General features: G+C 46.1%; 1 protein-coding gene across 50 annotated transcripts in view; it reads left to right on the forward strand.

The window, feature by feature from the left end:
- Positions 1 to 21221, forward strand: part of SFI1 (SFI1 centrin binding protein) — a 95645-nt gene that overhangs the window by 50753 nt on the left and 23671 nt on the right. For all 50 annotated transcript variants that reach the window (XR_015144792.1, XR_015144793.1, XR_015144795.1 and 47 more), the window contains 6 exons: positions 9906 to 10062; positions 12230 to 12391; positions 14151 to 14221; positions 16064 to 16156; positions 18186 to 18283; positions 19447 to 19513. Coding sequence is in view for 38 of the 50 variants with exons in the window: in XM_086348870.1 (XP_086204996.1) it covers positions 9906 to 10062; positions 12230 to 12391; positions 14151 to 14221; positions 16064 to 16156; positions 18186 to 18283; positions 19447 to 19513 (648 nt within the window). In the remaining 12 variants the exon portion in view is untranslated. Of the gene's footprint in view, positions 1 to 9905; positions 10063 to 12229; positions 12392 to 14150; positions 14222 to 16063; positions 16157 to 18185; positions 18284 to 19446; positions 19514 to 21221 lie in introns of those variants that run through there.

Consider the following 21221-nt stretch of genomic DNA (forward strand, 5'->3'; position numbering starts at 1 on the left):
TTCTGCGGGTGTCACTGTTGCTCAGCACGCTTTTAGAATTCCCTTTTGACTTTTGCCCTCGGAGCTTGCAACAGCGGCTTTGAATGACTATCTTCAGTGATAGGTTTTCATGATTTGAGGTTGGATTTAACTTATAAGACACAAGTCATTCAGAATCAAATCCAATGAAAAACATGAGCAATAAGAAAACACTGATATGGACCAAAAGCTTTGTGAGACTCTTAAGACAAATTTTATGCTGCAGATTATAAATAAAATCCTTGTGTCTGGTACGTATGATTTACCAAGAACCTTAAGTCATTCCTCTCAATCCTCACATCTCTGAACTAGTCAGGACAGACATCATGACATATGTGAAATTATAAAAAATGAGGTTTAAGCATAAAAACATGAAATATGAAACACTTGTTAAAAATATTAACAGGAGTCTTCCTTGGCTGTCTAATGGTTAAGATTTCGCTTTTCAGTGCAGGTCCAATCCCTGGTCCAGGAGATAAGATCCCTCAGGCCTCACAGCCAAAAATCCAAAACATAAAACTGAAGCAACATTATAACAAGTTCAATGAAGACTTTAAAAATGGCCCACAACAGAAAAATTTAAAAAAAAATTAACATATCCATATCTCCAACATACAAATTTAAAAGCTGTTAGCATTTTTCCATCCTTGCTCCAGAATTTGATGTAATTTTAATGTAGTTAAATTCGCATTTCAAGCCCTATCCATCCTTCCTTCTGCCACCTTGCCTTCTTAGAGATAACTCCACCCTGATGTTGAAATCCTTATTCTCTTATATTCTTTTTCACTTGTAAAAGTGTATGTATACATGTACATAGAGAATAAATGTTCTGGCTTTGTGTTGTTAGGAAATTTATGAATGGCATCATACTCTACTTTGCAGCTTGCTGCTTTTTGTTTTTAATGCAGCAGTGTATTTTTGAGGTTTATTCAGGTTGATACAGAGATCTATTAACTGCATACATTCAGCCATTTTGCTGAGTAAGACTCAGTTTATCTGCTCACTGCTGCTAAAGTGTTATTTCTTCCTGATTTTTTTTTTTTTTAACAATTACAAAGTGTTGCAGAAAGCGTTCTTTTTTAAATGAGCTTACTTTTGGTTGAGCTGGGGCTTTGTTGCTGCTTGCAGGCTTCTCTAGTGGTGAGCGGGGGCTACTCTCTGAGTTTCCATGCGTGTGCTTCTGATGGCGGTGGTTTTTCTTGTTGTGGACCATGGGCTCCAGGGTGTGTGGGCTTCAGTAATTGCAGCATGTGGGGTCAGCAGTTGTAGCTTGCGGGTTTAGTTGCTATGTGGCATGTGGGATCTCCCCAGACTAAGGATTGAACCCGTATCTCTTGCATTAGCAGGCAAATTCTTTACCATTGAGCCACCAGGGAAGCCGCCTCGGAGAGCATTCTTAAACACACATCCCTGTGTGAGAGTCTGAGAGTTTCTCGTTCCTGGAAGTGAAGCTCTTGGGTCTTTGGGTATCATCTCGTCATCCTTATCCAACATCACCCGTTTGCTCTCCACCGCTGTGCCAGTTTACATGCTAAAATTGTTGTTCTGGTTTCTTTGGGACTCATCAGCACTTTGCATTGCCAGACTGGGTCATTTTCACCAATGTGATATGTGTGAGGTGGTTCTTCATTGTTGGTTTAATTTCCGTTTCACTGATTCCTAGTGAAGCCCGGTATCTTTTCTGATGCCTGATTGTCGTTGGGTTTCTGGTTTTGAGCTTGTTACCATCCCTCACTCCTTTTTTCTGTTGGGTTATCTAGCTTTTTCTGCTCTGTGCACATTGTCATAGATTCTGCTTACTAATCTTTTGAACTATTAGGTACACTAACTATTAGGTATTTTCCTCTAGCCTATAGTTTATTTACTTATTTATTTTTTTGCTTTATATATGCTGCCTTTTTTTCATACAAGTGTTTTCTTAAACTATGTATTTATTTTACTATGATGTGGGTTCGTTGCTGCGTGGGCTTTTCTCTAGTTGTGGTGAGTAGGGGCTCTTCTCCAGTTATGGTGCAAAGGCTTCTCATTGTGGCTTCTGTTGTTACAGAGCATGGGCTCTCGGGAGCATGGCCTTCAGCAGTTGTGGCTCCCGGGCTCCAGAGCACAGGCTCGGCAGTCATGGTGCACGGGCTTAGTTGCTCCATGGCACAGGGATCCTCCTGGATCCGGGATCAAACCTGTGTCTCCTGCACTGGCAGGTGGCTTCTTTACCACGGAGCCACTAGGGAAGACCCCCATACAGGTGCTGGTAATTTCGTTGTAGCCTAACTTATATTTTTATAAGTTGTGTGAGACAGGGTCTTAGTTTGTCATTTTCCTTATGGGTAATTAATTTCCACAACACTCTTTACTGAGTAGTTCATCTTTTATCTTTTTTATACTGATCTTATTTGGAGAAGGAAATGGCAACCCACTCCAATGTTCTTGCCTGGAGAATCCCAGGGACAGGGGAGCCTGGTGGGCTGCCGTCTGTGGGGTCGCACATAGTCGGACACGACTGAAGTGACTTAGCAGCATACTGATCTTATTAGTCCACTTCCATCTGGGGCAAGGTCCCATTTGTTTGAGGGTCTGTTCTGACCCTCTCTGGGCTCTCTGGTCCATTGGTGTAGCTGTCTGTCTCTAAGCCAGCATCACACTGTTTTAATTATGATTTAATGAAGCAGGTAAGAAAGAACAAAGGTTCTCTCATCAGAATACCTGGGTGGACGTTCTGCTGCCATCACCTGTTAGCTTCCTGCCCTTTTTAAATGAGTTATCTAATCTCCTTATACCGTACCTTACTTATTTATAAGTAAATAATGGTGTTGGCTTCCCAGCCCGGTGGTAAGGAATCAGCCCACCAGTGCAGGAGAGGTAGGTTCAGTCCCTGTGTCAGGAAGATCCCTGGAGAGGAAATGGCAACCCACTCCAGTATCCTTGCCTGGAGAATCCCATGGCCAGAGGAGCCTGGCGGGCTACAGTCCATGGGGTCGAAAAGAGTTGGACATGACTGAGCGACTGATAGTGCATGCAAATAATAATGGTACGACCTAACAGGGCTGTTGAGGATTAAGTGTGATGAGGCATGTAGTATGGTTAGAATGATGCTTGGACTATGGAATCCTCAGTAAATGCTAACTGTTTATTACTACTACTGATCTTACTGTGTAGCTCTTAAGTCTTCATATGTGGAAAGAGATCTTATTTACTCTTGTTCTTTTTCAAAATTGCCATGGCAGTTCTTCCTTACTCTTTTAGTGTCAACTCATCAAGTTCCACAACAAAGCCTACTTGGATTTTTATTGCAATATACTGACTTTTCACACTAGATTGGAGAAAGTTGTTTATGATAGTCTCCCCACCTGTGAACTTGAGGTAGCTCATGATATATTGATAAGTGTGAGAGGGAGAGTAGGAAAGGTTAGGCTGTGGTGTAACGAGGCGGGCTGAGTAAGGCTGTGCCCGCAAAGGCTTTGCAGGCTCTTTTTCCAGGGGGAGGGGCAAGCTCCTGGCTTTGTGTCGAGAAGAGCTATGATCACACTTCCCTCTTAACAGGCTCCCTCTGGTTCATTGAGTGCTGCCTTTTGAGGAAGAAAGGGAAGAGAGAGTGTGTGTTTTCTTATATTTTCAAGAAGAAATAATGGAAATATAAATCAAAAACGGAAGAGTTGTTACCTATGAGGGAAGGGAGGGAATATATAGGAACAAAATTCAATGAATTTGCTTTGTTACACAGTTTTAAGTTGGGAACCATGTAAATATTTTATATAATTAAAAAAGAAAAGTAAATCAATAAGTAAAAGAACCAAGCCCTAGGATTTTAGAACACACTGAAAACAAATATATCAAGTTTGTAGCAATGACTACAAAGAGAAAAGAATTACTTTAAAATATGATACTTTGACTCTTCATTCCTAGCTGGGAGTATTCTAAGGACACAGAGAACTAAGAGATCTAAAGTTGCATTCAGTGGTCTTATTGTTAGTAGCAGGTTTGGATTGTTGCCTTGAACTATTATAGCTGCTTTGTAAGATAAAGCAAATAACCATGGCAGTGTCATTAAGAAGCAGATTTTCAGTATAAAAGGAAAGATTACAGGTATAAAATCAAAGAAACAAAAGCCCTGTAATCTGAAATTAGAAATGCCAGTGTCAATATGGACCCATGATTTTATTTTTTTAACCTGAATTAGTGGAATTCTAACTATTGACTGAAAAGACTTAGAGGCAGTGGCAGTAATACAGCAGTTAGCATCCCCAGTGCCTAAGCTATGGTCTCTTATTTCCTTTTATTTGCCACTAAAGGAACTGAGGTGTTTTTTTGGGAAATGACTGATTCCAGGAATAGAGCAGGAACTAGCATCAAGGCGATGGCACCCCACTCCAGTACTCTTGCCTGGAAAATCCCATGGATGGAGGAGCCTGGTAGGCTGCAGTCCATGGGGTCGCTAAGGGTCAAATATGACTAAGCGACTTGACTTTCACTTTTCACTTTCATGCATTGGAGAAGGAAATAGCAACCCACTCCAGTGTTCTTGCCTGGAGAATCCCAGGGACGGGGGAGCCTGGTGGGCTGCCGTCTATGGGGTCGAAAAGAGTCGGACACAACTGAATCGACTTAGCAGCAGACATCGTAAGCCTAAGTCCTAGGAGATTGTGTGCAGGACTGTGAAGAAATAAAGAGCTTGATGGGCTTGTGTCCGCAGGCCTCCTGCAGGCTTAAGAACAATTTGAGCATCAAAAAGCGTAATGACTATAGTGGGTTGAAAATATACAAAGCATATAAAAATTCATGCATTCATTAGAGGAAAAAAGAGCTGATTGGTCACAATTTTGGGTTGTTAGAGCTTTAATTCTATTCTTTGAAAATTAATGAAGACCAAAGTCAAGCATTTATCCTGCCTTTCCTGTACAGACTACTCTCTGAGAAATGAGAGGGTTAATGAGAGAATAAGGCTTTTTTTTTTTTAAATAGAATTCCAGTTAATAAACAAATGTAGGAGTATTAGAATTAGAAAATTGTTGTTTTTCCTCCCAGTGAGAAAATGGATCTGGGCAGTAGTCACCCAGCGGAAAGACAACAGAGAAATATAAGGGAGGGGTCAGACTGATGCCATCTGAAGCCACTGAACAGTCTTGGCACTGAACAGTCGCTAAAGCTACGGCAGCCTTCCACGCTGCCGTAACAGGAAGGAATCCACAGCACTTGAAACATGTCCCTGACTAAAATTTGAACACGACTCCAGCCAAGCCTAACGTGAATCTTATTATCAGTTCGTGGGAAACACAGGAATCGGAGGGACAGTTTAAAGACACCAGGAGGAGACAGTTGGCCAAATCTAAGACGTGGAACAGTTTATAGGGTACGTGGCCTGGTTTCTCCTTAACAGGTTAGTAGCATGAAGAGAAAAAAGGCAGAGAGGGAAATTGTCATCAGAATGGAGAGATTTAGGTACTTCCCTGGTGATCCAGTGGCTAAGACTCCAAGCTCCCAATGCAGGGACTCGATACCTGGTCAGGGAAGTAGATCCTGCACGCTGCAATAAAGATTTTAAGGTTGGTGCAGCAGTAAGTGGTTTTGGACCCTGAATTTTAAATCATCATACCTGGGCTCATATACATCTTTATTAATTAAAACAGGAACCTTTACAGTCAACACATTTTTGCCAACAAGAAATTAGTTTGTTTTATAGCATAAAAATCCACACTTCAGGATTTGATGAACTCTTGGAAAGCATTTTCTGTGTCCTCCTGGTTATGGAAGCATTTTCCCTGCAAAAGGTTGAGATGCTTGAAGAAGTGGTAGTTGATTGGCAAGAGGTCAGGTGAGTCTGGCGGATGAGGCAGAACTTAGGACCCGGTTTGTTCAACTTTTGAAGCCTTGATCGTGTGGCGTGCAGTCAGGTGGTGGTGCTGAGAAGAACTGGACCCTTGCTGTTGACCAGTGCCGGCTGCAGGCGTTGCAGTTTTCGGTGCATCTCGATTTGCTGAGCGTATTTCTCAGATGTGATGGTTTCACTGTGATTCAGAAAGCTTTAGTGGATCAGATGGGCAGCAGACCACCAAACAGTGACCATGACCCCTTTTCTGATGCAGGTTTGGCTTTGGGAAGTCCTGTGGAGCTGCTTCTCATTCCAGCCACTGAGCTGGTCATCACCAGTTGTCATATAAAATCCATTTTTTGTCGTACATCACAATCCCTTTGAGAAGTGGTTCATTGTTGTTGCGTGGATTAAGAGAAGACAGCACTTCAAAATGATGAGTTTTTTGATTTTGGGTCAGCTCATGAGGCACCCACTTAATCGAGCCTTTTCACCTTTCCAGTTTGCTTCAAATGCCAAATAACTGATTTAGAATGGTTGATGTTGAGTTCTTTGCCAGCTTCTTGTATAGTGGTAAGAGAGCAGCTTCGATGATCCTCTCAACTGCTGCTGCTAAGTCGCTTCAGTTGTGTCCAACTCTGTGCGACCCCATAGATGGCAGCCCACCAGGCTCCGCCGTCCCTGGGATTCTCCAGGAAAGAGTACTGGAGTGGGTTGCCATTGCCTTCTCTGGATCCTCTCAGCTGGTTGTTGTCAGCTTCCAATGGCCAGCCACTGTGCTCCTCATCTTCAAGGCTCTTGTCTCCTTTGCAAAACTTCTTGAACCACCACTTCTCTGTACATTCCTTAGCAGCTCCTGACCCAAATGCGTTGTTGATGTTGCGAGTTGTCTCCACTGCTTTGAGACCCATTTTGAACTTGAATAAGAAAACTGCTCGAATTTGTCTTTTGTCTAACAGCATTTCCATAGTCCAAAATAAATATAAACAGCAAGTAATAGGTCATTAGGAAAAAAATAAAGCAAGAAATGCACATTAAAATGATATATAGCATAATCACATTTAAGAATGTATTCCAGTATCAAGTGGCAAAGTTCAATAATGGAAAACCACAATCATTTTGCACCAACCTAATAGAAGATCCTGAGTGCCACAGCTAAGACTTCGTGCAGCCAAATAAAAAATAGTTATTTAAAAATAAATAGCAAAATGGAGAGATTTAACTTACAAAGCAGTCATAACTAATGAAAAAGGACCACTGGCTGCGGTGCTAAGAACAGACGACGGAAAATCAAGAGTAAAAGCAGGGAGGACAGTTAGGAAACGATTACAAAGTTCCAGGCGAGACTCTGGGCCAAGATGAGAGCAAGATGGTGTTGGATTCTGGATATGTTTTGAAGGAATTGCCAGCAGGGTTTGCTGCTGGACAGATAAGGTGTGAACCTTCAGAGAAAAAGTCTGAGAGGACTCCCAGGCGCTTCGGCCCGAGTCACTGGGCCAGTGGAGTTGCTGTTTACTGAGATAGGGAAGGTGAGGGCAGAGGCAGGCTTGTGGGGAAAGACGGGGAGGAGCTGCATCCTGGGCTCCATAACTTTAGCCTGATGGGCCTTTCACATGACCTTGAGGGGCTGTCAGGGAGGAGCTGGGTGGGTGTGTGTGGAGTGTTGAGTCCACACCAGAGAGGTAAACTCGGGAGTCCTCAGCACACAGGTTTCATTTGGAGCCATGAGATGGTGAAAGCACAGAGGGAGTGGGTGTAGCCAGTGGCACTGAGCCTGCCCAGTGAAGAGACGGGAATCGGTGGTGGGAGAAAGGAGAGGCGGAGGCAAGGAGGCCCGGTGGGGAAGCTGAGCTGTGTCAGACGCTTCTGGCAGGCAAGGACTGCGGTTTGGCCTTTGGATTGAACAACGTGGAGGTCATCGATGCCCTTGATAAGAGCAGTTTCAGTGAACCCAAGGAGGAGAGGATCTCCCTGCTTATTGGGGGAAGAGAAGTGAGAAAGTAGACAGCCCTGCTGAAGAGTTTGGAAAGGAAAGGAGAGCACTTGGGTGTTGGTGGGTGGCCGAGTGGTCTAGAGAGGGGTGTTTGGTGGTTGGTTTGAGGATCACTGATCTATTCGCTTCTGGAAGTACTTGTGTGACCATAGTCTTTTAAAACTTTATTTATTTATGGACAAGTCTTCCTTGCTGCACCCGAGCTCCCTCGTTGCTGTGCACGGGCTTCCCGCTGTGGTGGCTTCTCTTGTTGCAGAGCATGAGCCCTAGGCATGCGGGCCCAGGAACGGGCTTAGTTCCCCGAGGCTTGTGGTAGCTTCCTGAACCAGGGATCAAACCTTTGTCCCCTGCACTGGCAGGCAGATTCTTAATTACTGGGCCAAGAGTGAAGTCTCGTGTCACACTAGGCTGCAGTTTTTTCCCTCAACTTTTTAATTTTGACAAGTACCAGATCACAGAAAAGCTGGATACTGGCTTCTCTTCACCAGGTTAACCCATCCTTAGCATCTTCCCACGTTTGCTTTCTCAAGTGTATCGGTGTATTTCTTGTATTTTCTGAGTCGCTTTAAAGTTGCAGACATCAAGTTTAAGCCTGAGTGAAAGTGAAAGTCACTCAGTCGTGTCCAAGTCTTTGTGACCCCATGGACTCATACAGTTTATGGAATTCTGTAGGCCAGAATACTGGAGTGGGTAGCCTATCCCTTCTCCAGAGGATCTTCCTGACCCATGAATAGAACCAGGGTCTCCTGCATTGCAGGTGAATTCTTTACCAACTGAGCTATCAGGGAAGCCCCCACCCTGAATACTTCAGCTTATATCTCCTAAAACAAGAACGTTTTCTTATGTAACCACATCCTCACTGTGTAATGTTGATCTGATAATATCGAGACTACAGTTTGTATTGCAGCTGTATATTGTTGCTCTTTTAGTGTCAGATCCAGGGCCCAATCAGAGGTCACCTGTTGCTTTTGGTTGTCACATCCCCAAAGGGAGAAATAACAGCACGTTTGAATGCTGATTTTAAAAATCTAGCAGAGAGTGAAAGCTGATGACACAGGAAGGGAATGGGGGTAATTGCCAGAGTGATAAACTTGAGAAGGTGAGAGAAGATGGGCAGGGTAGGGGTGACCTTTGTTGGGAGTGTGGAGAGAAGGCAGAGCCCCTGGGGGATGTGTGGGAGCTTGAGAAAATTGTCTTTTGATTGCTTTTATTTTCTTGGTGAAATAGAAAAAATGGTATTCAGATGAGAGGAAGGAAGGGAGAAGGGGTGTCACAGGTTTACAGAGGTATGAAGGTATAAAAGAAGGTATCAAGTCATCTATGACAGTTTCCTTCAGAGTAGGGCAGGTGTATTGCTGGGTGTGCATGAAGACCTTCCCAAGGGTACCCTAGATGGATAATCTTAAGGGAATCCGTCCGCAGACCCTCGGTTTCTGTAGGTCCATGTCCTGGGGACTCACGTGCTGAGAAAGGGCCTCAACCGTAGGCTTCCTCCCCCTTTGGAAGAAAAGACAGAGCCTCACCTGTCCCAGATCTGAATTAATTATACCACCCCTTGGATTGTCCCAGCTTATTATTCCTCTTCTTTTTTTCCCCCTCTTAATCCAGGAAAGAAGGGCTTTCTTTGGTTGCGCTGAGCAGGGGCCACTCCCCAGTTACAGCACGTGGACTCAGTTGGGTGACTTCTCTTGTTGCGGAGGCTGGGCTCTCGGGCCTGTGGGCCTCTGGAGTTGCAGCACACAGCCTTCAGTCCTTGGGGCTCCGGGGCTCGAGAGCACAGGTTCAGTGTTTGTGGTGCACAGGCTTAGTTTCCCTGAGGCGTGTGGAATCTTCCCCAGCCAGGGGTCGAACTGTGTCTCCCGCATTGGCAGGTGGATTCTTTACCCCCGGACCTCCAGGGAAGTCCCAGAATGCCCTTCTCAAAGATCCTCTCACCCCACATCCCCATCACTTATGATCCTGCTTTGGAATCGCCACTTCCTCGTTTTCTGACTTCACCCTCTCCAGTGTGTGGGTTTCTCTTTTCCCTTACCTGTATTTCACCTCTGGTTTCCTGCCTCCCTTAATGGTTGTCTTTTCTCTGGTTTCCAGGCTTGGTCACGGTGGCAGGAGCAGCTCCTCTTTGTCCAGAGGGAGAGATGGAAGACGGTCTCCGCACTGACACACCTTCAGCGTCGGCAGCAGTGGAGAGCCCTCAGGGCCTGGCTTGAGTACCTGCAGCTGCGTAGAGAGAAGAGGCTGCGGAACCGTGAGTCCCGGGCGCCAGGGGTAGAGGGAGGGTCGCCATGCCCACTGCCGCCAGGGGTGGCCATGAATTTACGGGGGGTAGTAACAGTTACAGCACAGATTTTGAAAGAAAAGATTGAGGAGGACAATAAAGCATCCTGAATTCACGTTTAAGTTATTTCCTTCTGTGTTTTTTTTTTTTCAATATTTTATTCAATTTTTTTTACTTTATTATTGTTTTTTATTGAATGAAAGATTCTTTACATCCTATAGAGCTTTACAGTTTTCAGAAGTTGCGCACACGTGATTTTGTATAATCCCATAACAAGCCCCCTCCCCGCTGGCAACCATTAGTTTGTTCTCCACACAGCTGAGTCTGCTTCTTTTTTTTCTGGATTCGCTAGTCTGTTGTGTTTTTAGATCCCACGCATAGGTGGCTTCGTACACTATTTGTTGTGTCTGACTTGTTTTTAAAGTGGCGTTTTGTGTCCTCTTCCCCTCAAGGGACCGGCGTTCTCCAGAAGGGGCTCCTATTCAATGTATTTAATTCAGTAGGATTTTAATTACGCTATGAGCGCTGCAATTATTATGATTAGTATGATACACAGTTTTGTATCTTGCTTTTTTCCATATAACTAATCGATGCTTTCCTGTGTCTTTAAGTTACTTTTTATAAGATTTTGTGTGTGTGTACCATTTTTAAAGTGGTTGAATTTGTTATGGTATCGCTTCTGTTTTATGTTTTGTTTTTTTTGGCCATGAGGCATGTGAGATCTTAGTTTCCTGACCAGGGATTGAACCTACATCCCCTGATTTGGAAAGGTGAAGTCTGTTTTTTTTTTTTTAACTTTTTATTTTATTATGGGGTATAGCCTAATGAACAACATTATGATAGTTTCAGATGGGAACTCAGCCATACATACACATATATCCATTCTCACCCAAACTCGCCTCCCATCCAGGCTGCCATGTAACATTGAGCAGAGTTCCTTGTGTTATACAGTAGGTCCTTGTTGATTATCCACTTAAAACGCAGTGGTGTGTATATATCCATCCCAGACTTCTAACTATCCAGAAGACGAAGTCGGAACCACTGGACCTCCAGGGAAATCCCATAAATTTTTTTTTTTTTATGACTGTTTTACACGGGGCGCTTACCTTAATATACTTAGTCATTCTTCTATTAATAGATATTTGGGGGAATCTGTGGCAGTCCAGTGTTAGGACTCCATGCTGTCACTGCTGAGGGCGAGGACTTGATCCTTGATTGGGGAACTAAAATCCCATAAGCTGTGTGGTGTGGCCAAAAAAAGAAAGAGAAAACAGATATTTGGGTTGTTTGTCCCTAGTTATGCAGATGCATGATTTATGATGTTGCGTTTTCTGAGCACTATCCTGAAGGTTTAGTTTTCCCACAGTAGGTCAGAAGTAACGACAAATTGGTCATGAAGGCCAGTACTTTTTGTCCTTCAGTTTCTCGAGCCCACACAGAAGTCCTGGCCGCAGGGTTAGGCTCCCCTGCTTTCCCCAGGCCTCCCTGCAGGATTCCTAGCCTACCAGCACTGTCTCTTGGGAGAGCTGATGTGCCCACTTGAAAATAGTGATGAGGGACCCACTGTCTGGATGCCCAAGCCTGGAAGTTCAATGAAGGCATGAAGCTACTTAATGATGAGTTGCAGACTAATACATGCCTCCACCTAAGGCATTCTCATCCCAGGACCAGTGCCCTTCCCCTCTCTGGCTTTAAGCTCATCAGGCCATTAGCTAATTAGTCTTAAAAGGAGATGGAGCTGGCGGCCTGTATCAGCCTGGCTGATGGCTCACAGAAGCCTCTGCCAGCGTGTCGACCGAGTCGTGTGTCACTGACTCGTTCCTGAAGTCCCAAAATGCTGGTAAAGAGGCAGGAGTAAAATGGGGTTTTCTTTAGAAACAGCTATCCTCGGTCACTAACCAGGAGCTTCAGTCCTTCGACAGAATCCTTTTCTCTTTCTGCGGAGAGCAGAACTGTAGCTAAGGAATCCATAGTAACCCTCCCCTATTCAAAACCCTTTTTTCCAACGTTCTCTGTGGAGCAGCAGCCTTAAATCCCAGCTGTGTGCCAGTGGTGGGTTTCAGCCCATCCTAGAGATGCCTCCAGCTTGTGGCCCAGCCTTGACGGGGAAGCACTGAAGCTCCTTTCTCTGTTGCAGAGATGGCCGAGCGAGTCCAGTGCGCCACCCTGCTCCAGACGCACTTCTCTGCCTGGCGGCAGGCCTGGGCGCGGAGGGAGAGCCTGCATGCCCACTGCGCGCGGGTGGAGGGCCTGGCCAGGAGGACGCTGCTGCGGAGGGCCCTGACGCACTGGGAACACTGTATCCTTTGCATTCCTCAGGCCTGTCCTCCGGCCCAGCCAAGACGGGGAGAGCCCGGCAGCCTGTAAGACAGTCAGGAGACATGGGAAACAGTTACCCAGCAATTTCGGACAGTCCTGAACTCTGGTCGGCTTGTTAAAAAAAAATTTTTGTTCCATTCTGGGAATACTCATACAAAAGAGTGCCTATAACAAACATTTGTAGTTTAAAGAATAATAGTAAAATGAGCACAACTCAGTAGAACATCGCACACACCGCAGTCCTCTCCTCCCTGACTATTCCCTTTCCTCCCTCTCAGAAGCATTCCCACTGCCCTGATTTTGTTACTATTTCACCCTTCTCTTCCTGCCCATTAGATGTTACCATTTCATCCTTCTCTTCCTGCCCATTAGATGGTGGAAACAGCCATGCCGTTTCTGCTTCAGAAACTTGCTTCAGTTCACTTCTGTTTCAGAAAGCCTTCTGTCCTTGGCGGCCATGTTGTTACGATCCCAGCTTCCGTTCCTTGAGCTGCTGCTATGTGCAGACATTGTGATTATCTCCTTAATCCTCATAGCAACCCGGTGGAGTGGGTGTCGCCATCTCCATCTCACAGATGAGGAAGCAGAGTCGGGGGTGCTAAGTGATTTTCAGTCTCATTGGCAGAGCCAGGCTTCTGACTCCAGTGCACTTTCTTAATCCCTCCCCCTGCCACAGTCTGTGCCCGGGTTTGGGGTTTGGACTGCCCTGGATATTCACTCACGTTTTCATTTGTTCACTGAACTCTTGTTTTAAACCCCTGCCCAAGTTCTTGAATACAGGGAAACCTAGAAACTTAACAGTAGCTCATTGTCAACTGGGGGAAAATAGACATGAAAACCAGTCTGTGTAAATGTGGCCTGATAAGTACTATCATAAAGGTTTGTATTAAGTCCTGCTAGAGCTGCTGTGGAGACCTAGCCGAGGAGGTAATTGATGTTTGAGCTGAATTTAAGCCTTGCGGGCTGACACCTTCTCCCGACAGGAATCGGGAGAGGCGGTTCGGGTGTAAGGAGTGGCATTTACGCAGGTGTGGATGAGAAAGGGCACCAGGGGTGGTGACCAGGGTCTGCATTGCGTTGTGGGGTGTTAGGGGCAGGCAGATACAGGCTGGGGCCTGGCTCGTGGGGCCCTTGTGTGGGTGGTCAGGAATCTGGGCTTCATCCCGGGACGCTGAGGATCCCCTGCAGGTTTTTGAGAAGCGATGCAGCAGATCTGTACTTTGGGAAGGATGAGGCTCGATGGTGGGAGTGAAGCTGGCACAGGGGACCCAGTCTGGTGCACGGCCCAGTGCTGGGGGTGGGGACAGAACGCAGAGACAAGGAGGGGAGCAGATGGACTTGGCAGCTGAGAGATGGAGGGGTAGGAGGAGAAAAGGACTGAAAATAACTCCAAGGGTTTAAGCTCAGACATCTGACCGGATTGTGCTGCCAAAACAGAGAGTGCGGGAGTCTCAGGTTCTGCTGAGATTTTTAAATGTTTACTCTGACTGGTAGCAGTTTATCTCGACTATTTTTGCCCCTCATGAAGTAGGCATCACGGGGGAGAAAGGCAGATAAATAACTCACATCGTGGTTCCCCTCAATCCTCTCTTCCCTGGGTCATCAGGCGAGATGAGGTAGACACCAGCCCTCCTGGCTCACCTGTCGTCACCTGCAGCCGGGACCCTTGGGACGGGTCACTGGGGTCGCACCAAGCTGGGGTGGGGCCTTGTCGAGACGAGAAGCCTTGACTCGGGCAGACATGCTGCTGTGCGCAGAGGAAGCTGAGCGGTGGAAGGCGGCAGGAGAACACTACAGGCGAGGCCTGCTGGTAAGGGCGCCGTGGCTGTGCTCGGGCATCCCTCCTTGGGGGGCCCGACCCTCGTCATGCTCTTTAAGTGCATCTGGTTGTGTGGTTGCCATTTGTCATGGAAGCCCCCTTCATTGTCATGTCCTGATTTTAATTTTGGATCAGAGATGGCGATGGTGTGGGGTCAGAAGGGTTGGGAGCTGCAGAGGAGCCTTAGAAGCGATCTAGTCCTGGGGTATCAGCACTTCAGGCCCCCTCTTTAAATGGTGGAGGCCTAGTCTTGCAAATGAATCCAAGTTGAGGTGCGTGGATGAAGCCAGGTCTTAGAATAGTGTCCATTTTGCCGGCTGCTCTCCCCCACCCTCACCGCACGAGGTGGCCTCCAGACACTGTCAGGAGCCTCTGGGGGCCCACAGATCACTCTGTGAAAACCCCTAGGTGCTTCTTTTCTGTCTCAGAAAACTGAAGCAAGCCTGTGGAGCATGGGCTCTGCTTAGTCACCCGTGAAGCATTTTGGACGGAGCTGGAGCCAGGCCAGCATGTCTTGCCCCTGTCCCCCGACCTCAGTCACCAAAGATTACTTCTTTTCCTTCTGTTCTACTCTGCAAAACTGCATTTGCGGTTGTGTAAATATACAGGATTGCCAAGAGGAATAGCAACAACTGCAGATATACAGGTGATACCACCCTGATGACAGAAAGCAAAGAGTAACTAAAGAGCCTTCTGATGAAGGTGAGAGAAGAGGGTGAAAAAGCTGGCTTAAAACTCAACATTCAAAAAACGAATATCGTGGCATCTGATCCCATCACTTCATGGCAAATAGATGGGGAAACAATGGAAACAGTGACAGACTTTATTTGGGGGAGTTCCAAAATCGCTGTGGCTGGTGACTGCAGCCATGAAATTAAAAGTCACTTACTCCTTTAAAAAAAATCTTCAATCGAGATAATGTATTAAAGAAAAGAGATAACGTATTAAGAAAAGCTGACAATCCGAGATAGCATATTAAAAAATAGAGACATCAATTTGCCAACAAAGGTCCATCCAGTCAAACCTCTGGTTTTTCCAGTAGTCATGTACAGATATGACAGTTGGACCATAAAGAAGGCTGAGCACCGAAGAATTGATGCTTTCGAACCGTGGTGCTAGAGAAGACTCTTGAGAGTTCCTTGGACTGCAGGGAGATCAAACCAGTCTATCCTAAAGGAAATCAACCCTCAGTATTCATTGGAAGGACTAATGCTGAAGCTCGAATACTTTAGCCACATGATGCGAAGAACTGACTCATTGGAAAAGACCCTGATACTGAGAAAGATTGAAGGCAGGAGGAGAAGTGGGTGACAGAGGATGAGATGGTTGGATGGCATCAGTGACTCAGTGGACATGAGTTTGAACAAACTGGGGGAGATAGTGAAGGGCAGGGAAGCCTGGTGTGCTGCAGTCATGGGGTCACAAAGAGTCGAACATGACTTAGCAACTGAACCAAATATACACGTTGACCCCACATGGTAAAAAAAAATAAACCCACCATAATCTGAAAGTCTGTCTCTTCTCTGAGAGGCAGTGGTGATATTTTGACCTTTGTCTGGTGTTTCTGTGTGGGTCACAGGGACTTCTCCTGGTCAGGGGTGAGGGTGATTTACTTTTGTGTGTGCAGTACCTGTGGGCAACAGGGAGTGTTTATTAAGTGCCTACTGTGTGGGCTGGCTTGCATCAGACTCCCAGTTGAATCTCAAAGCAGAGAAACACTGTCTGGGACCCGGGAGCATCTGTGAACAGCCATGGCTGAGCTTCTCACCACCTTCTCCGGTGTCGAGCTTACTGTTACAGGCACACTGTTGACTGTGTCTGTTCTTTTCACAGCATCTTTCCTTTAAAGCCCTGAAAGACAACGTGACCCACGCCCGTCTCCAACGGATAAGAAGGAATCTTGCTCACCAACAGCATGATGTCATGGTGAGGCCCTCTTCTGTACCAAGGCATTTCTTCTGATGGCCCTTCTTTCTCTCTTTTTTTTAACCTTTGTGCTTAGAGGTTTGTTCAGATCTTGAGACTCCAAAACCTTCAGGTCCATATTCTTCAGTGATCCATACCACAGGATAGAGAAACTTTTTTCTCTTATATAATGCCGTTTTTTATCTGTTTGCTTAAGAAAAAAAATTGGTGATTGAATCAGAGGTCAAGCACTGTGGATTCAGCCTTGACCTGGGGAGTATAGTCTTAAGTCGTGCGTTCCAGGGACTTTGGTACCGTTTGCACCGTGTGTCTGTCGTCTTCAGTGGTTAATTTTCCTGAGGGTAACCAGCATTCTACCTTCATTTGTCAGTTGTGCTTCTGGGCATAGAAGGGGGTTTTCTAATTGTGAAAGTGTTCAAATGTACAGAAAAAATATAAAAAATAGTATAATAAACCTCAGTTTACCATTTAAGTTCAACAGTTGTTAACAATTGCTTTTTTTTCCTGAGTCATTTCAAAGTAAATTACAGATGTTTTGACACTTTACATCTAAACGTTTGAGTATGCATTGCCCCCAAATGAGGACATTTTGCTCTATAACCACAATATCATTATCATTCCTAACAAAACGAATAGTAATGCTCTAATACTAACCAGTGTGTGCTCACGCAGTCATGTCCAACTCTTTGCAACCCCTTGGACTGTAGCCTGCCAGGCTCCTCTGTCCATGGGATTTTCCAGGCAAGAATACTGGAGTGGGTTGCCATTTCTACTCCAGGGGATCTTCCCCACTGAACCTGTATCTCTTGCATCGGCAGGATTCTTTACCACTAGTGCCACCTGAGGAGCCCAGTATTAACCAATACCGAGCACATGTTGAAATTTCCATATTCAAATTCAGTTGCCCCAGACCCAAATGTGTTTATAGTTGTTTTTTACAAGCCAGGATTCAATTAAAAATTTATGACTTACTACATTGGGGTATGTCTCTTAAGACTCTAGTAAATCAATAAGCTTCCCCCACCCCCCATTTCTTTTGTTTAACATGTTTATTTTTTAATTGTGGTAAAACACACAAAACTTCATCTTAACCACTAAGTGTACAGTTCAGTGGCATTAAGAACATTAACATCACTGTGTACATCACCCATCTCCAGAATCCTTTCATCTTGCAGAACCAAAACAGTAAATCCCAGTCTCCTCCACCTCCCCCAGCCTCTGGCAACCACCACTCTCCTTCCTGTCTCTGTGAATTTGACTGTTCCAGGTACCTCATATTTATAGAACTTTGCCCTTTTGTGACGGTATCATTTCACTTAGCGTAATATATATATGTGTTTTTAATGACATTGGCTTTTTGAAAAGGAAGACCAGTTTTTTGTACAGTCTTCCTATTCTCCATTTTTCTGTTTACTTTTGATGTCATTTGATTTCCCTTTTTCCTATGTAGCTCTTGTGAACTGGAAATTAGATCTAAGGGCTTGACTAGATTGAAGTTAAATGTTTTTTGGCAAGACTACTTGGTAGACAGTGAGCTTCCTTCACCAGGGTAAAGAATCTACCTGCCAGTGCAGGAGATGCAAGAGATCCAGGTTCAGTCCCTGCGTTGGGAAGATCTCCTGGAGTAAGAAATGGCAACCCACTCCAGTATTCTTCCCTGGGAAGTCCCATGGACAGAGGAGCATGGTGGGCTGCAGTCCATGGGGTCACAAAAGATTCATAAGTAGTAATATGTAATAAGATCAATTTTAATTTCTAAAATGGTGTTGGCCTCCATGAGGCCCCGATTAGGAACAGCTTCTTCATTTTTATTTCCACAGATCTGATAGATTCAGCAGTTTGTTTTTTATGTTGGCCCAGAATAGTTCCATATAGTTTGGCCATAATTATTTTTCAAGTCTGTTACATGTCGGGTGTTCCAAATTGAGGTAATTCCTGCATCTTCTGGAGTTACAGATTCGCTACCTAATGGGTCAGGAGAGATTGTTTTGCATTAATGCACTTCCATTTCCTTCTTGTTTCACTTCAGCTGCTTCACAGGGTCTGGAACCTCTGGCAGTCGCGGCTCGAGCAGAGGGAGGAAAGAGAGCAGCTGCCCTTCCTGCGTGCTGCCTGGGACCACCGCAGGTAGGGACGTGGCCTGCAGGCTCCCCAGGGCCCGCTGTGACTTGCTTGCTGGTCTCTAGGAGTCATCACTCGCCCTTCCCCACGTTACTGTGCAGATTCGGAAAGGCCCTGCCATGGACCCGTGGTTCCTGCGCCTGCCTCTTCCGTTCGGTCGATGAGGTGGGAGGTGGGATGCGGAGCGCTTGTGCCGGTGCTCGGCCAGCAGCGCCTCAGGCCTCAGGCGTCGGTGACGTTCTGTCTTGGGATTCGGGCGTCGTTAGTGTTACAGAGACGTCCCAGGCAGGCGGGTGTTTGTGGCTTGGTCTTGGAGGTTGTGAAGCATGTCCTCAGTTAAACATTCAGTTAGATTAAGTAAATAAAAGCATCACATGTCCACAGGGAAAACTCAGAATGTATAGAAAAGAAATAGAAAGTAAAAAGTAACGACTGCCTGGACGCCTTCCTTCAACGGCTTAGTCTTATTTTTCAGAGGGAACCGCTGTTCACTTTTTATTTTTTTTTGACTGCCCCTCGTGGCTTGTGGGATTTTTAATTCCCCCACCAGGGATTGAACCAGGGTCCTCAGCAGTGAGTGTGGAACCCTAACCACTGGATTGCCAGGGAATCCCCTTTTCTAAAAAATTTTTTTATTACTTTTTATTCACTTTCTTGCTGCAAGACATGTTCAATAAACCCTCCCCCAAGAGTATAACTTAATTTGCATAGCTATGGGTCCAATTTTGGAGCACTTTTTAATGAGTCAGTGAGAATCCCAGTATTTAGCCGACTCATATCGGAGCTGCCAGGGTATATTACTATTATAAGTCCTGTTTTACAAAGCTGAGTGTGGTTCTCAATCTTGGTATTATGTGAAGGCATGTCACAGACCAACATGGTCCTAAAAGACCCCAGAGTTTCGCCATAAAACCAGAAAGCTCAGCATACTGGGGGGATTTCATACATGTTACCTAATTCCAAGTCCACTGTCCTTGGTGGTCCAGTTTGGTTTACAAGAAAGCTGTTAAATTTTGGGGATCGGGCCACAGTCCAAAATCAGGGGTTGGTGGATTTCATGTCAGAAATCCGAAGTACCTGCACCCAGATTCACCTTCCTTAAAGTCAAAACAAAAGTTTAGAAGCCTGGAAGTGGGAGGGTGACTCCCTTGTGTTGTGTTTCGTTTCAGAATAACATTGCTTCGCAAGTGTTTCCAGCTGTGGTCACAGTCCACCCAGAAGAGGCGATCCCAGCAGGTACAGAGTTCCTCAGCTCAGCGGGCTTGGCTGGCGCACGTTCTTGGATCTGCTGGTGTTGGAGAGATTCTTAGGGAAGGCCTGTGTCAGGAGGCCTGGTGTTCTGGTTTGGAGGCAAGGGCGCTAAAAAGCTCAAGGTTCTGCCCCAGGGCCCTCCAGGAGTGTCAAGGTCTGCATGACTCCCATCCCTGCCTCCATGTGCTTTGACAGCACAGCTGCTCTATGAAGGCGATGAGCGTATAAGCCATTCTGTTCACATCTTGACTGTCCTCAGCCAGCCCTTCATCCCGTGGGACCTTCGGGAGATGCCGGGGAAGGTGGAGAGCCTGAGTCCCATATCCCAGAGCTAAACCACGTGAGACACAGGTGCCCGCGGTGGTGGGAGGAGGCAGGTGGAGAAAGGCTTACCGAACAGCTGCTATGCCTGAGACCAAGCCAGGCCCTGAGAATGCAGCTATGATACAAAGCACAGAGGGTTCCTACTCTCACGGGGCTTGTAGTTCAGCCCTGGAGGGCCTCTAATGATGGCTGATCGCTGAACTGAGAAAGGTGGGTTTCCAGGCCACATCAGGCTCAGGGGAGTGTGTGTTCAATTGGTGATGTCTGCAGGGCCTCGCAGTAGGACATGGGCTGCTCAGCTCTTTGCTTGGCCTTCCCCCGGTGAAAACGGGCGGGACACGAACCAGGCTTCTCCTGGTTATTTTGCTGCTGCCCTCTCCACCTCCTCATCTATCTGCTGCTCGAGTCTGGCACATGGATCTAAGGAGCTTGGCTGGTTGCTTGGTTTGAACATCATACTGACTCCCTTGGGAGCTGGTCCTGTCTGCTCTTCTCCCTGTTCCTATTTCCACTCTGCCCTTCATAGCTGTGCACAGTCCAGCTGCCAGTCCTTCCTGGGTGTTCTCTGCCTGCTTCTGTTTCCCAGTCTGCCCACTGCCCTTTCAGCTCAGGTGTCAGCCCTGGCCCCTGCCCCTGTGCCACACACAGCCTTCTCATCACCCAGCATTGGCTGCCCCCACCCTGTCCACCCCACCAGGCTCTAGGCTCCTTGAGCACAGAGCCTGCCCTGCCCCGTTCATCTCCTGAACTGTTGGCCGAGGGCAGGCCCTGACTGTGTTTGGATGAGCGAGGGACACAGGTGAACAAACAGATGAGCTGCTGGTGACTGCTTCAGACTTTACCCCAAAGACCACCCCAGTGCTTGATGTTTGGGACTGATCAGGGCCTGGGTCGATTCTGCGTCACCTTTGCCTTCCACACCTGGAAAAGGCTTAGAATTGGTGCATTCTTTGACATCCCTTTGGATTATGTGGCTGTTTTGGAAAAGACATTGCCACCTGGTCTCTCAAGGTCATTTACTGCAAGCACAACAGAATATGAAGAAAGAGTCTTTTTAGAAAAAGAACATGAGCCACCAAGTTGAAAGGTTATGTTTATTCAAGGTGGAAAAGAAGCAAAGGGTCTCATTGAATTTCTCCCTGAAAAAGAGGGATCCCCTCGACCCTGGGGCCCAGCACTGGAAGAAGGTCAAGGGTTGAGTCCTTATCTCTGCAGGCCTCCAGCGCAGCCCACACAATGGACGGTCTGAAAAATAGTAAGAGCCCTGCTCAGCTGTTGTGTTTTAAAAAAACCTGTAGCTAACAATCTGGGTATTATTGCTTGGTTCAGATATCCAGGAACACATCAGTGCCTTTTATTTTAAGAAAAG

Source organism: Bos grunniens, chromosome 17, assembly GCF_055505025.1.
Source record: "Bos grunniens cultivar Pamir isolate PY7600 chromosome 17, Bosgru_T2T1.0, whole genome shotgun sequence".
Classification (NCBI taxonomy): Eukaryota; Metazoa; Chordata; class Mammalia; order Artiodactyla; family Bovidae; genus Bos; species Bos grunniens.